Here is a 14,310-nt window from a genome sequence, read left to right as displayed (position 1 = left end):
AATTGTGGCACGACCTCAACTTAGAGTCTAGAGACCCGTGGGCCGACACCAACCATTATCCATAACTTAGGGTGAATGTGAGTTATCTAGAATTATCAAATAATAATAATAATAAATTTTACAATTTTCTCCCAGCCCTTAATTTTGGATCGTGGTTTAGACCTTAGGTGTCAGGCCAAGGATATCTAAAATCTAGGGTGTGACACTAATATCAGCTGAGAAATATTTTTTTTACTAACTTAGTATAGATTTTAAAACTTACAAAGGGTTGTTTTGCTCAAATAGATTATCGCATCAGCAATCCAACACTTCAACTCTCTAAATTTCATTGAAAAACTCAGATTAAAAATAATAATAATAACTATTTTTTTGGACATGATCCAAGGTTATGAAGATGAATGGCTAGTGAACTTCCACCCAACATCAAAATTTAAAATAAAATTACAACAGTGAAAATTAACTTTTTTTTAATGTTTTTTTTTTTAAGTTCATAGAATTTTGTCCTTGACAATCCTATATAGCATTGGATCATGTTTTTTGATGTCACAATATGAGCCCAAGGTCGCTTGGGAAGGGTGAAATATTTACTAACTTAGTAAGACTAGTCAGACTCATATCATGTCACACTATTTTTTTATTTTATTACAACTAAGGATAGTGGGATAAACACATGGGTAACTAAAGATGGTACCTTGTCCATTTCACTCAAATTTTTATGTAGGATCACTCTATTTGCACCTACTACTTGACGTAAGTGCACCCTCATAAATAAATAAAAATATATTCATACTTCTATGTCCCCTGATTCTCAATAAGTACACCAACCACTTTCATACAGACAACCCATCATACATATGAATCGAATATCTCTATTCTTGTATTTTCCAAGTAGATTCCCCCACTATTATCTTTTTAAAATCCAAACTTTGATAGCTTACATCAAAGGATATGTGTTTCTATCGAAATGTCGTCGTCTTCTTTCTGGAGTCTTTTTTTTATTTTTTATGCATTCACCGTTGAACTGAATGATCTTGAAATAAATGGAATGTTGAACTCAAAGAACTCCAAACAAACTCAATGAACCGATGAGTTAAACAAACAAGATAAGAAAATAGTCCAAAAAAAGAAAATCATCGTTGAATGAACATTTTTTTTCCTTCATGTATGGACATGTAATAGGCTAGGTCGAATGGTCCCTATTGACGCAGATAAAAACTTGAAACCGCTTTGGGTCAATAGGACCCATCCGACACGGCTTAAGCTATGTCGAGACTAGATTATCATCATGGAAGGAAAAAAAATTCAAATTTCTTTAATTGATTAAACCGAAAGTTGTGGAAAGGAAGAACAGAAACCTTAAAATTTCATTTCAAACAAAACCCTAAATTAATAACTTTTTACCATTACAATAGATAGTAAAAAAAAAAACACGTAAGGCAAAAAAATGTAAACCTTACCTTAGGTTGCTTTCTTGCAATAAAGAGAAAATAAAAGGGTTGGTTCGTTTGCTATAAATACAGAACAAAACGATTGAGGAAGACAATGATGGGATGAAAACGAAATCACGTATATTAATTGAGTAGTCCGTAAGTGCACTTTATAGTATAGGTAGTATATGGAAGTGTTGTATTAATTATTTAAGGTGTACTTACAAAGTAAAGTGCACTTATCATTAGGCCCTTGAGCCCAAATTACTGGTTCGCCCATTTCCAGATCCACAATGAGGTGTGTATGTCTTGATATGAATCAACATTTTTACAAATTGTTCCAAGGACTAATTCTCTCATAACTCCCTGATCAATCATTGAAGTTTTGAAAATTGTTCTAACGCCACTTGTCACGAACGACAAGTATGACCGTTTAGTCGCCCGTGACATGCACGTGGACACATTTTTCAAAAATAGAGAAGAAGAACAAGAACAATCGGCCAAGTTATTGGATATTTGATGTGAAGCCTTAAGGGTCATTTGACTGTGACCCTCATAACAAAACATTCTAACACTCTTCGAATCAGGTACAACATTATGTCCTGAGAGCCTATTTTGGCTCAATTCCTTCCCACCCTAACCTTTATTGTGCCACTCTATTGCCCAGTTTTGACGTCTCGTCTTGTCTCATCTTGTCCATGAACTAGACCGAGTCATCTCGAACAAGTTTTTCGATATATTTGAGTCATCTCGTTAACAATGAGAATAATTGAGGTGTGGTTTTAAATCTTTATTCGTCTCATTGGTAAACGATAACGAGACATATCGAACGAGTCGTCTCAGTCTTGATCGAGATTTAAAACCATGATTAGACACTATAATTATTTATTTTTAGATAACAGTGAGAGAAATTATGTTGTCCAATGTCACTTTATCTTATTATAATGGTATCAACCTTATCTATCTAACAAATTGGTCCCATACATATTTTATCGAAAATCAAGGCTATTGGACAAGCTCAAATTAGATCAAATCATATCAGACAACCCAAAAAGATTCATCTTTAAATACTTATACATTAAACTTAGTGTTAAGATATACAGCAAAATTTAGTTTTATAATGACGTGGCCGTTTCAGTATGGTTAGCATAGCATCTTGGACTCTTACGTCAAACTCGGACACGAGAAGATTCGGTCACATGGACTATCGCGTATAGAAAAGATTCCAAAAGAAATGAAGTCTTCCGAAGCACATTAATAAAATGGTCCTTGAATTAAATTTAATACATCGCTCTATGGAAGAATGGCTATCAGCCAACAACTTTGACTTTTCGTCCAATAATTCTATTAGATTAGATGAAGACCACATGTTATTTTATCCCCTTTGAAAGTCTTTAACCAAGGTCAGTTGTGAATCTTTTGCAATAAATCAAGTTGGGTATTGTGGGGAAGGGGAAGGTGGAGTTGGTAATTTAAATGGTTTTGAAAATCATTAGAGACCGAGAAGAATTGCATTTTATGAGATAAGATAGGAAGATCGAGATCTCTCTCTCTTTATCTTTTTCCTTTTTTCCTTCTTCTTAAAAAAATAAATCTTGATCTTATTCGAGATACATCGAGATGGCTCATGTGAGTCATCTAGAAATTGTACGTGAACAAAAACGAGATGAGAAATTCATATTGAAAATAGTGAATTATACATGTTACTCCACGTTTTGTTGGATTTGTGACATATATCTGTATTTTTAAATTGTTAACGTACGGCTTTTGACCTTGACCTAAAAATTAGGCCCCATCTTCAACCATCAGAAAGAAAACAAAAACAAACTCTCAACTTCAAACACTTGAATTTATAGGTAATTTATTCAACCTTGTCTTCATCGTTTCAACCACTTTGAGAAAGCCCTTGATTGTTTTATTTTGTTCTTAGAAGGAAAATGTTGATCTGACTTTATTCAACACTGTGCTCAAAATTGCGTTGATGTGGCAGTGTACAAAGAACCATAGATTTTCAAGGAAAAAAAAATTATGGTTCTCTACCCACTTCCACGTCAGTGCAATGTTGAGTGCAATGTCGAAGACAATTTGTTTAGAATGACTCTTCACATATACATCGTAATCTACATCCCAAAATCTTCATGTGAGATGAATGAATAAGCATTATTTCAATTACTTTTGATTAATGAATTGGTTGGTTTCTCTAAGATGATGCACTATTAATTGAATATTATATTTTCTCATAAGTTTTGTAAAATATAATTTTGTGTCACACTAACAGAAAAAACTCATTGAAAAATGAGTATTTTCATTATTTATGTTATACCTACTAAATTGATGTTTGTGGTCTTAGCACAACCTCCATTATGAAAGAAAAGGATATTATATAAAGGAAGGAAGGAAATCATGATGAATTCCACCCCAAAAGAAAAAAAAAAAAAAAGGAAAAAGAAATAACATCATTAGAAAAGAATGACAATAATATAACATCATTAGGGTTGTCAATTGATAGGTACAGATTGATTTGAGTCGATTTGGGAATATTCCAATAAAGACGGATCAGGTGATAAATTTTTATTGAATCTCAATATTAGGATTTAAAATAAGAATTTTCAAGATATATAAGTTAAATCACAATATATGTTGTGCTAGTAGTGATGTGATCCTAACATGTAATAATCAAATTAAAGAAATCGTTTTACAAGATAATACACTAAGAAGAACAATCATAAAAACTTCAAAGCACCCATTCTGTTTCAAAATTTGGGTAGAAACCTCTCCTTTAGATGACAAGTGGTGTCCCTAAGGAGGTATCCCAAATATTAATGAAAAATAGGGCGGTAATAAGCTTTAAAAAAAAAACCTAACTGCCATGCTACAAGAAGGGTTCGTCCAAAAATTTTTGAAGTGGCCTAACCGCGTCAAAGTTGTACTCATACTTAGTTAAATGTTGGGTTGTAACATGTTGATAAATAAAATAAAACATACAAATACAAGAATGTTGAAATAATTGAGTGGTAAAACTAGCAAAGGTGAAATAAAAAAATTGATACTTTCGAAGAAAAAAACAACAACTATGAATTGTTTTGTAAGCCCATACTTCAACTTTCATTTTTATTGAATGTCACACTGGATCTTCTTTTTCGAATTTCACCAGCCCCGACGATAAAGTCGGATTAAAAATTGAAAGTCTAAATGTTCACTAATGAAAATTTAATTCTTATTTATTTATTTATAGATTTTTTGGAGTCTTTTCGGGGGTCTCTTGGGATCCAAATAAATTTGAATAATAAAATAAGAGTTATTTTTTCTACGAAAAGGATGATAATGCTGATGAAAATTCAAAACTTTGAATTTCTATCACTTTTCACTTAAATTTTAATCTGTTATATTGCATGATCTGTGTGGGGGGAAATTCTTGAGCACAGACACGTGGCTCGAATAAAGGCCAGGATTAATGATTTTAAGGTCGGACGAACCGCGGCTCTTGCTCGGTCTATTAACCCCGACGAATGCGTGTATTCGCAGCTCGGAACTAAGCCATCAGCCGGTAAAGCGGTCCGGGCAACTGCCTAGTAGGTCGGTAGGGAAGATCTGACAGATGTGCCAGTGATAGACAGTCAATCCTGACAACCCACGTCATATCAGACCAACTCCGATTTTCTCAGAAGTGATAAGGCAGTTGCAACAACTCCTGCAGCTGACATGTCAGAGAGTAGGCTAACTACCCTAGGTCACCTCAAAGGGTGGCACAGAAAACGATCAAGTGGAACGCCTATATAAAGAGGAAAACTATGGGTAAAAAAGGTTCGAATTCTTCTTCTCTTAAAAAATTATACTGATCAATTGGTCTAACTTGATCGTCGGAGTGGACTGATTTGTAGGTCCGCCCGAGCTGAGAGAGAAGGAAAGTGTAGATCCATTTCGTGCATCTACAATCTGAACAAACTTAATTCATAATTCATGATTGGTGATTTATCTCCAATAAACTTGTGGTTCGCAAAACATGAAAAACCTAGGTAACTTGTTCCCATTTTTTCTGTTTTTTCCTCTTTCTTCTTGAAAAAGGGAAATTGATTCTTTAAATAGCTCCTCTCTTTGAATTTTTGGAGACCAATATAGAAAATGAAACTTCTATTTGTGGGCCCACATTAAAAAATAACCGACGACTTGTCTCCTCCATATAATAGCTCTCCGCTACTCGGCTTGTTAGGGAGCTTGTCCGGCTCGAGCTAAACGTGTGCAGCAAACTACCTAAATAACTAGGGTTACTTCTCGGAACTATGGTTTGATTTGGTTAAAATGATTTTTTTATAGCACACGTGTTCTAATAAGAAAGAGTTGCATCAAATTTTTGAAGAAACCGTCACTCTTCAAAGTTTGTTCCCTCCAAATCATGGTCTTCATTTAAATAGAAATTGCTAATTGAACTGATTTTAGGGTTTTCTGATTCTAATTAAATTGAATCAAAATGTCATAAATTAGGTAGAAACTCCAAAAAAAAAAAAAAATTGCAAATACTTTATGTAAAAAAAGACTTTTAAATATTGTTGGAGAAGAGAAAAGAAGTAAATATGTTTCTAATACTCAATTATATTATCGACTTAAGCGTTTAAGTGCCATTGACGAATAGCATTGTCAAAGAATAGTTAGACGAGACAAGTTGAGAGATTTCACGAGTCACAACTCTTATATGGATATGTGCTTGAAAATTATCTATTGCACATATTTTGACTTATCTCATCATCATCTAAACCTTTTCTCAAGGACGTGGGGGGTTTTTAAATGAATCTTGTTTCTCGTTTTGTATTGTTAGAGTCACGTCTTTTGTTATTGAAAATGTTATCGTGTGTATTTTCATTATTTTAATTCAAGTTCTTTTAAAATCTTTAACTTGAATATTTTAACCATCGTAGCAAACTTTCTCTTTATTTATCATTTATTGAAATTATTTATAAATTTTCTTAAATGTGTTCAATTCTTATTTTATTTTTTTGATTTTTTATTATTGAATATTTAGCTATATTTCTTGTATAAGCATAAATTAATAACGTTCAATATCTCAAAGGTATTACTTTCTTCTTCTAAATGATATTTTCTACAAGAGTCAAGATCTAGTGACTCATGAAGAATGACTCTTGAGAAAACACATGATCTCAATCATGTAAATATAAAATTCAACAGTTGGGATTTATACAAATTCAAATAACACACATCTCAAGGATACCTATTTTAAGGATAAATCTAAATCGTTGGATTTTATGTTTACATGATTATGATCATATACTTTCTCATGAGCCCACGGTTCTTTGGAAACCTTTTCAGAATAGTAATTCTATTTATATCTTTTAATTTTTTAAATATAATTTTTATTAATAATTTTGATTGATGTTTCACGAGACAGTCAACTCGATTGACTGTAGAGCTACTCTAATTTTATTTTTTCTTGGAACCACTTATATCGTAAGTTAAGGATCGTACAGACCATGCCTCGGTGTGCTTTGTCCATTAGTGGGTTGGGAGTAGCAATTATTTTTAACTTTGCCTTTGTTTTCGCAGACAAGTTGAATTATAATACAAAAGCTGTCCCATGTGCATATTACACGAAAATTGTAGTTTTTTTTTTTTTTTTAAACCCCTTTGAGCAAAACTAATGATTTTTTGAAATCAACCACGAGTCTGACTCAAATATTCACCCGTGTCATGTGCGAAGAATCATAGATTCTTTTGCTCGGGATACACAACTACAAATGGGAGGTTGGTCACGTCAATGAGATTTTGAGTCTCTCTGTTAGGTTGAGTTAAAAAATCAACACCCTATGAGCAAAGAGAATTACAATGAACGATTGGATTTTGACGCAGGCAACCTGTTTCAAAATTTAAAGCAACCCTCCTTATTACAAGACACGTGATATTTTGAATTTATTTCACACCCTTACATTTTTGTAAAATTTGAAAACCTTCTTGAAAATGTCAAATGTAATCCAATGAAGAGGATTTCTATAAAATTTGAAACTGTCTACTTGCTTCAAAGTTTTTTCCTAAGTTGAAGGGCTATTCTATTATCTATGTTTAGGTAACTTGTAATACTCGCCGAAAGGTTGACTTGAACTAAATCGTAAGGATTAATTTGAGTGCCAAACAAATATTATGCAACAAAACCGAGGTCCACCTGTGGTATACAAGTCTATATCGTTGGGAGTAGATCTTGCTTGGACCTCAAGCAAGTAAAACAACTAAAAAAAATTGTAGATCAATCAAGTGACCATTTTTTTATTGGATATTGGGTTTTGTTTGGCCCCTCTATAGGAAAAAAAAAAACAGATCATAATAGACAATAGTACTTTTAAAACAGCTATTATTTCTTGGTACTCTCTAATGATATTTTTTATGTAACCATGTCTGAAATATTGTACTTTTAAATGTAGAAATATAATGTGTTTGACTTTTTTTTTGGTTAAAAATAATGATCAATATAATACTATGTTATTGTTTTAATTTGAAATTTTAAAGTTTAGTTGAAATCATTTCATTTTTTCTTTTTCTTTTTTTTTTTATAAAATATCAATAGTGGATCTCATGATTATATCTTAACATTGTCAAAACTAGGAACCGCCGTTATAACGATCTTAGCAATAATATCAATTTACTGTTATTTATAACGGAAGGTTCAAAACCTTGATGTCACATTGTCACCCTAATATCAAGGGGTATGTTATTTATTTTAATTAGAAAAAGAAAAATTACTGAGAAAAGGGTAAAATATTTTAGAATTTATTCTTTCAAAAATTATCAAAAATGAATTAAGTCAGGGACAGTCCAACGTTTTAACCATTAAAAGGGTATTTTTGATCAAATAATGTAATTTAACATGTTAAAATGTTGAACAGTTCAGCAAATTACTAAAACTCTGACCTAATTTGATTTTGGTAATTTAAAAAAAAAAAAGATTTTCTTAAATATTAAAATATTTTACCCTTAAAAAAAATAATAAATTGATTTCACTTTCTTACGCTTTCTTCTAACAGGTCAACGACTGCAATTTTATCACTGACAAGTTGAGTTGTTAAAAACAATTATTTTCATCCAAACACATGCAAATTTATTTACACACATTATAATTACGTAAACACTACATCAAACGAATGGCTGAGATTAAAGATATTTTTAGTCATTCCAAGAAAAAATTAATCCTAGAAAAAATTAATCCTAGAAAATTAATACAACTGCCACGAAAACAAAGAACTGATCTCTAGAAAATCAGTATTTTTTCTCGCATCTCAACCGTTTACTTGATGGAAACCTCAAAAGTAGTTAGTTTGAGGTTGAAAAAAATTCCTCGCCTAATATTTTTTTCTTCATAAATAAATTTCTACTTTTCTTTCGGTCGAGAGGATTAAAAATGAAATAAAACATTTTTCGGAGAATTTTTTTCTTCTATATAGAGAACTTCCGTACAGAGCTAGTTCATAGTTCATACTTCATACTACAAGCATACCAAGATGATTAGAAAACCAAATTAAAATCCTTAAACTTCAAGCATCAAACAATTATAGTAAAAACTTATTTACTTAACTAGAATTGTCGGTGGATCGATCGATCTCCACAATATCGAGTTCACTCTGAATGTCGATCCAATACTCTGCTCGATCTCGGAAGCAAAACCTGTGATTCCGAAACATCGCAAGTCTTCTTGCACGAAGCGTGAAGATCAACAAATCCAAATCGATAACCAAACGTTCTTGAAGCCTTCTCACTCTTCCAACAATCATCAAGTACTTCATGTTCATGACGACGATTATGATCTCTGGAACACTTCATTAAAGCCACAATGAATGGATCTCTGCTAAAGCTTTCATGAGTGGTGGACTTCTTCCGGATCGGAAAAATTGCTTCGATGTCGAATCTTTTAGACGATGTTGGAGTGGAAGCTGGAGGCAATGGAAGCATAATTGAGGAAAGATCTTCGATCTTTGAATTTGAAGAGTTTTTAGGGATTCCAGGTTGTTGTTCCCATGAGAAAGGAACTCCAGATAATTGAAGCGAAGCGATCGGACTCAAAGATGATTCCTCTGCATTTGAAGAGAACGATGAAGAAGATGTTGAAGATAATGAAGATGTGTTAGAGAAAGATCGAGTTCTTCGAGATTGTGGACGATTTGTGATCGAAAATGCGGAGATTTTTTTGCTATTTTTAGCAGAGATTTCTCCATTTTTAGAGAAATCTACAGAGGGGGAATCCATTGTCTTTCAAGAAGAGTGACTGAGTGATGAGAGATGTTGGGATTTCTTTCAACTTTTCTCTGGTCGTTAAATGGAATAATTTAACTTTTCGAACCCCCTGCTATTGACACCCCATAGTTTACTTATTACACTCCGAATTCTTAAATTATTTATCACACGCCAATTACAGATTAACCCACCCTTCAAACATTACACAGATTTGGCCCGAATTATAATCTGAACATTTTAACACATTATAATTCAAATAATATAAAATCCTAAACCCAAAAATAGAAATCTAACAACAACAATAAGAAAAAAAAAAAAAGATAGAGTAACTATTGGCACCCCAGCTTTTAGAATAATCATTCATTTATTTTCTTTATTTTCAATAAGCATGTAATAAGTTAAAGTTGAGGTGCCAATAGGGTGATTTATTTTAGAGGAAGCCCTCCATATTTTGGTGAATATTTTAATTACCCTATTGTATTTTCAAAATTATGACATGTGCCTTGACCTCGGTCTTCTCTCAAGTTCAAGGTTGTTCAACCTTTAAAAAAAAAAAAATGTCAGTCCTCTATAACCTTGAGGGGTCCCGTTCGCCACCCTTAGTTTTACCACACACTTTAACAAACGCGTCTTGTCTTACATGGGTTAGAAGTTTCGGAACGAGTTGATTTTTGGTGAGGATGATCTCTATGGTGAGGAGATCATCCTCACCAAAAATCAGCTCATTCAAAACTTCTAACCCCATCAAAATTGATTTACAAAAAATGGACGGTCCACGATTTTTCAACGTGTAAACATGGGGCTAAACATTTCGGAATGGGCTGATTTTTGGGGAGGATGATCTTCTAATCATAGAGATCATCCTCACCAAAAATCAGCTCATTCCAAAACTTCTAACCCATGTAGGACAAAAAACGTTTGTTAAAGTGTGTGGTAAAACTTAGGGTGCTGAACATTTCCCAACCTTGAGATTCTATCAACCAACAATTCAAGGTCAGCCACCAAACTAGGGCGGGCTATAATTGGTTGATTTAGGACCAATTCAACAATGATTGGATCAGTTTTGAACCGCTCTAATAAATATTGGATCAGACTCTTCTTTGATTGTGTTTTATTGGATCTCAATACAAGGATCCAATCACAATTAGATCAGGGGATGGATCGGATCAAATCTGATTTGATATAAAATCTAAGTAAACTTCAAGTATTTTAACCAAAACAAATAATATAATTTATATAATTTCGCACATTTTATCGAATCAAGACATGATTAGTCCATAACCTTATTAGATCGAATCCTTATCGAAACCGAAATCCTCAACTCAGATTTGTTAGATTGGATTGAATTGAATTCGAGTATAATGCAATCCAGCCCTACTTCAGAGCTCAAGAACAAAAGATTGGGACTTTTGAAGAAAATGATTTATGATTTTATGCCCTTGCCATGTCATCTGAGTATTGATTAAGTGGGAAAAAAAAAATTTGAGTCAAAAATCATTAGCTATAATAATAATAAAAAATCAATGATTTTTTACAAGAGAATTAAGGCTAGTGAGGTGAAGTTTGATAACAATGAATTGGAGATTGAAAAGTTTGAAGGCATCGTAATTTTGTGAGAAAATCAAGGGTTCATCACTAGCAAGATTGAATGTGAGGCATTTAAGTCATTTAAATTAGTCTTTTAGAGCAGAACGAGATCAAGGGTAATGTCATTAGTTTGAAACACAATGAGTATCTCAAGGTGCAGGGATAAAAAAATTAGGCAGATTTATTTTTGATGTAGATTGTGGACCTAATTACAAAATTGTACTCTTTGGGCCCACCCTTACAAATGTTTGGCCTTATCTTTGATTGATAATGTCGCCTTCATCATAAGAATCTCGTGGGAAAAATGAGCAACTTGAATAACTAGAAATCACCAATCAGACCAATTTTTTATGCATAAGTTAGTAAAAGAATCATGGATTAATAAGCTTAAAAGATTTTTCAACCCACTTGGTATAAATTGGTTCAAAACCAGAATATGAAACAATGGGTGAAGTATAGCAACTTAATCAATGATGGACTTTAATATACTATAAATATTTTTATTTGTATTTCGCTTAAACTTTCTTCGTTTATGCTACTTTTCATGAGTAAACACTATAATATTAACTAAGTCATGCATGCAGTCCGATGTGTTTGAATTCCAGTAAAAATTTGTCACTTAGACACCTAAATTTTTTTTTAGGAACAAGACACTGTTCGGGATCACGACTCTAATATTAATAGCATATTTGATCACACGGGTTAGATGTTGTCGACCCCATTATGCAATTGATTATCGACAAATTCAAACCAATTTCTCAGTCAAACTAAGAGAAAATAAAGCACAAAATCGTGAACTCAACTAAAGGATCGATTCTATCAATGAATTTGAACTCTCGTAAGATTTTGGTTGGTCATGATATCCCAAAATGTCGTATATCACAATCATTATACGTTACGTGATATTATGGATGTTTGTCCCCTCCATGGACCTACACATTAAAAATAGATTGTTAATGGTTCTTAGATGATGATTTAAGATTCAAAATCAAGTGGTCAGAAATTATTTGTACAAAATTCTTGATAATATTTATTGCTATACCAACTTTTTATTATAATACATCAATTTCATGATTAAATATTGTCTAGGGCATAGGACAACATTTTCATTATTTTCGTTAACCCATCTCATTCTTGCAACGAGAATCAATTAAAGAGAGTGAGACAAAGAGGGGAAGCAAATGAGAGGAAGGAAATTTTTTGAAGAGAGTGATTAGGTTTAAGATTGTGATTGTATTTTTTCTGTCTCTCTCTCTCTCTATCATTTCATCACAATGTGAAAAAAGCCCAAATTTGACGGTCTTGGACTGTCAAATTTCATAAAATTCGATGGACCAAGAAGTTGAATTGACGTCAAATTTTTCATTGTCAATTTTTTTTTTCAATAGGTTAAAACTGTCAAATTAATAAAGGATGAGAGAAATTCGACAGCTCTAAGCTGTCAAATCTATGAACATCAAGAATTTCGACGGTCCTACACTGTCAAAATTCAGTTTTTAAAATTCGTGGGCCTTGGCCCGTCAATTTTTTATGTCGAATTTTCCAGTTTTCACATAGTGTATCCTCTCAACTAAGAAAATTCAAAGAGAGAAATTAAAAGAAAAGATAATAAAATTTTTTTTTAAAAATAAGGGATGAGGGAGCCTAAGAAAGAAAGAGATCGAGAAAAAATTACAAAGATGAATGTTGTTCTCACCAACCCTACCGCTCCTTAATTTATTTGAAGACTTCATTTGGAATTTTTTTTGACAAAATTAAGGCACTAACGCTGGAGTAACACAAACGAAGACACAGTTGTGACACAAATGACATGGTGGTACGCACATAACCATAGATGCTTTAAATCATTGTATCACAACCTTTTCCTTCTTTGTGTCACTCCAACACAACTCAAATTAAGGTGCTTTTGAGAGAAAGAGGCTTATTGAGAAGATAAATAAGGAGATATATTATGAATAATGCCAAAGTGATCACAAGATTATACTTCATATCTCACTTTCTTAATGTGGAAGTGTGTCGAAATCATAGATACTTTTTATCGAGATACAATTGAAAAAGCATATATGGTTCCTACACACTTCCACGTCTAGAAAGTAAGATATGAAGTACAATCTAGAGGTCACACCAACACGACTCATATTATATCTATACTACTATAGTGAGAGAAGGCGGAGGAGTAGGAGTGGTTCGACACAAAAAAATGAGTGGTCATAAATACCCTAATTTTTATATTTAAATTTAATATTTTGATAAAAAGTCGAGAAAATAGCAATTTACACATTGCTTAATTTTCAAAATTACAGAAGGTTTTTTTTTTCTTTCTTCAATGTAATGTTAAAAACCTTTAATTGATACCTTAAATTACAAATAAGACCATTAAGAGAGTTGTTATGGCCACACTAACTTTTACTAATGCCTCACTAATTCCTATGTAAAACACAAAAGGATTGCACATAATTGGCGTGGCATTAACAAAAGTTAGTATGGCAATAGTAGATCTCTATTTTAAAGAGAGATTCTATTGCCACATCAACTTTTGCTAGTCCCGTCCCATTCATATGCACCAAAGAATAAACACACATTAGGGTGGGATTAACAAAACTTGGCGTGGCTATAGAAGCTCTTTATTTTAAATTACAAATAATTTTTTTTTGATACATGTGTATTCGCACATGCCACCTTCCAGTAAGTGATCATATAATTATCATGTTATAAAGAAAAGATTAGTGCGGCAATATCAATTTAAATTCTTTATTTCAACAACTAATGAGACTGATTTTTGTTAACTCAATAGTATGTTTGACGTTAGTGATAATGAAAAAAGAGAACTTTTATTGCCACACCAACTTATTCTAAATTTGGTGCGACAATAGAATCTCTTTTAAAAAAAAAAAAAAGTGACACATTGCCATTTCGAGTGTACACTGAAGGGAAGTAGATGGTTCTCCGTAAACACAGCGTTGAAGGCATTGTTGTAGGAAGTCGGTGCAGAAAGGCCATCCTCTTTAGCAAAGTTTTGGGTGGAAAACATGCCGAAATTAATGCCAAAAAAGTGTTTTATAAAATA

General features: G+C 32.6%; 1 protein-coding gene across 1 annotated transcript; it reads right to left on the bottom strand.

Moving 5' to 3' along the window:
- Positions 1–8,930: 8,930 nt before the first annotated feature.
- Positions 8,931–9,720, bottom strand: LOC147402956 (uncharacterized). Its single transcript, XM_086437616.1, has one exon. It carries the CDS (start codon positions 9,666–9,668, stop codon positions 9,042–9,044), a length of 627 nt encoding a protein of 208 aa, XP_086293742.1. The 5' UTR covers positions 9,669–9,720; the 3' UTR covers positions 8,931–9,041.
- Between the last annotated feature and the right edge of the window lie 4,590 nt (positions 9,721–14,310).

This window comes from Akebia trifoliata, chromosome 4, assembly GCF_017979445.1.
Source record: "Akebia trifoliata isolate Shusen 1 chromosome 4, ASM1797944v1, whole genome shotgun sequence".
In the NCBI taxonomy this organism is placed as follows: Eukaryota; Viridiplantae; Streptophyta; class Magnoliopsida; order Ranunculales; family Lardizabalaceae; genus Akebia; species Akebia trifoliata.
Note: the sequence above shows the minus strand (reverse complement) of the source record. Positions and strands in the feature narration are given on the sequence as shown.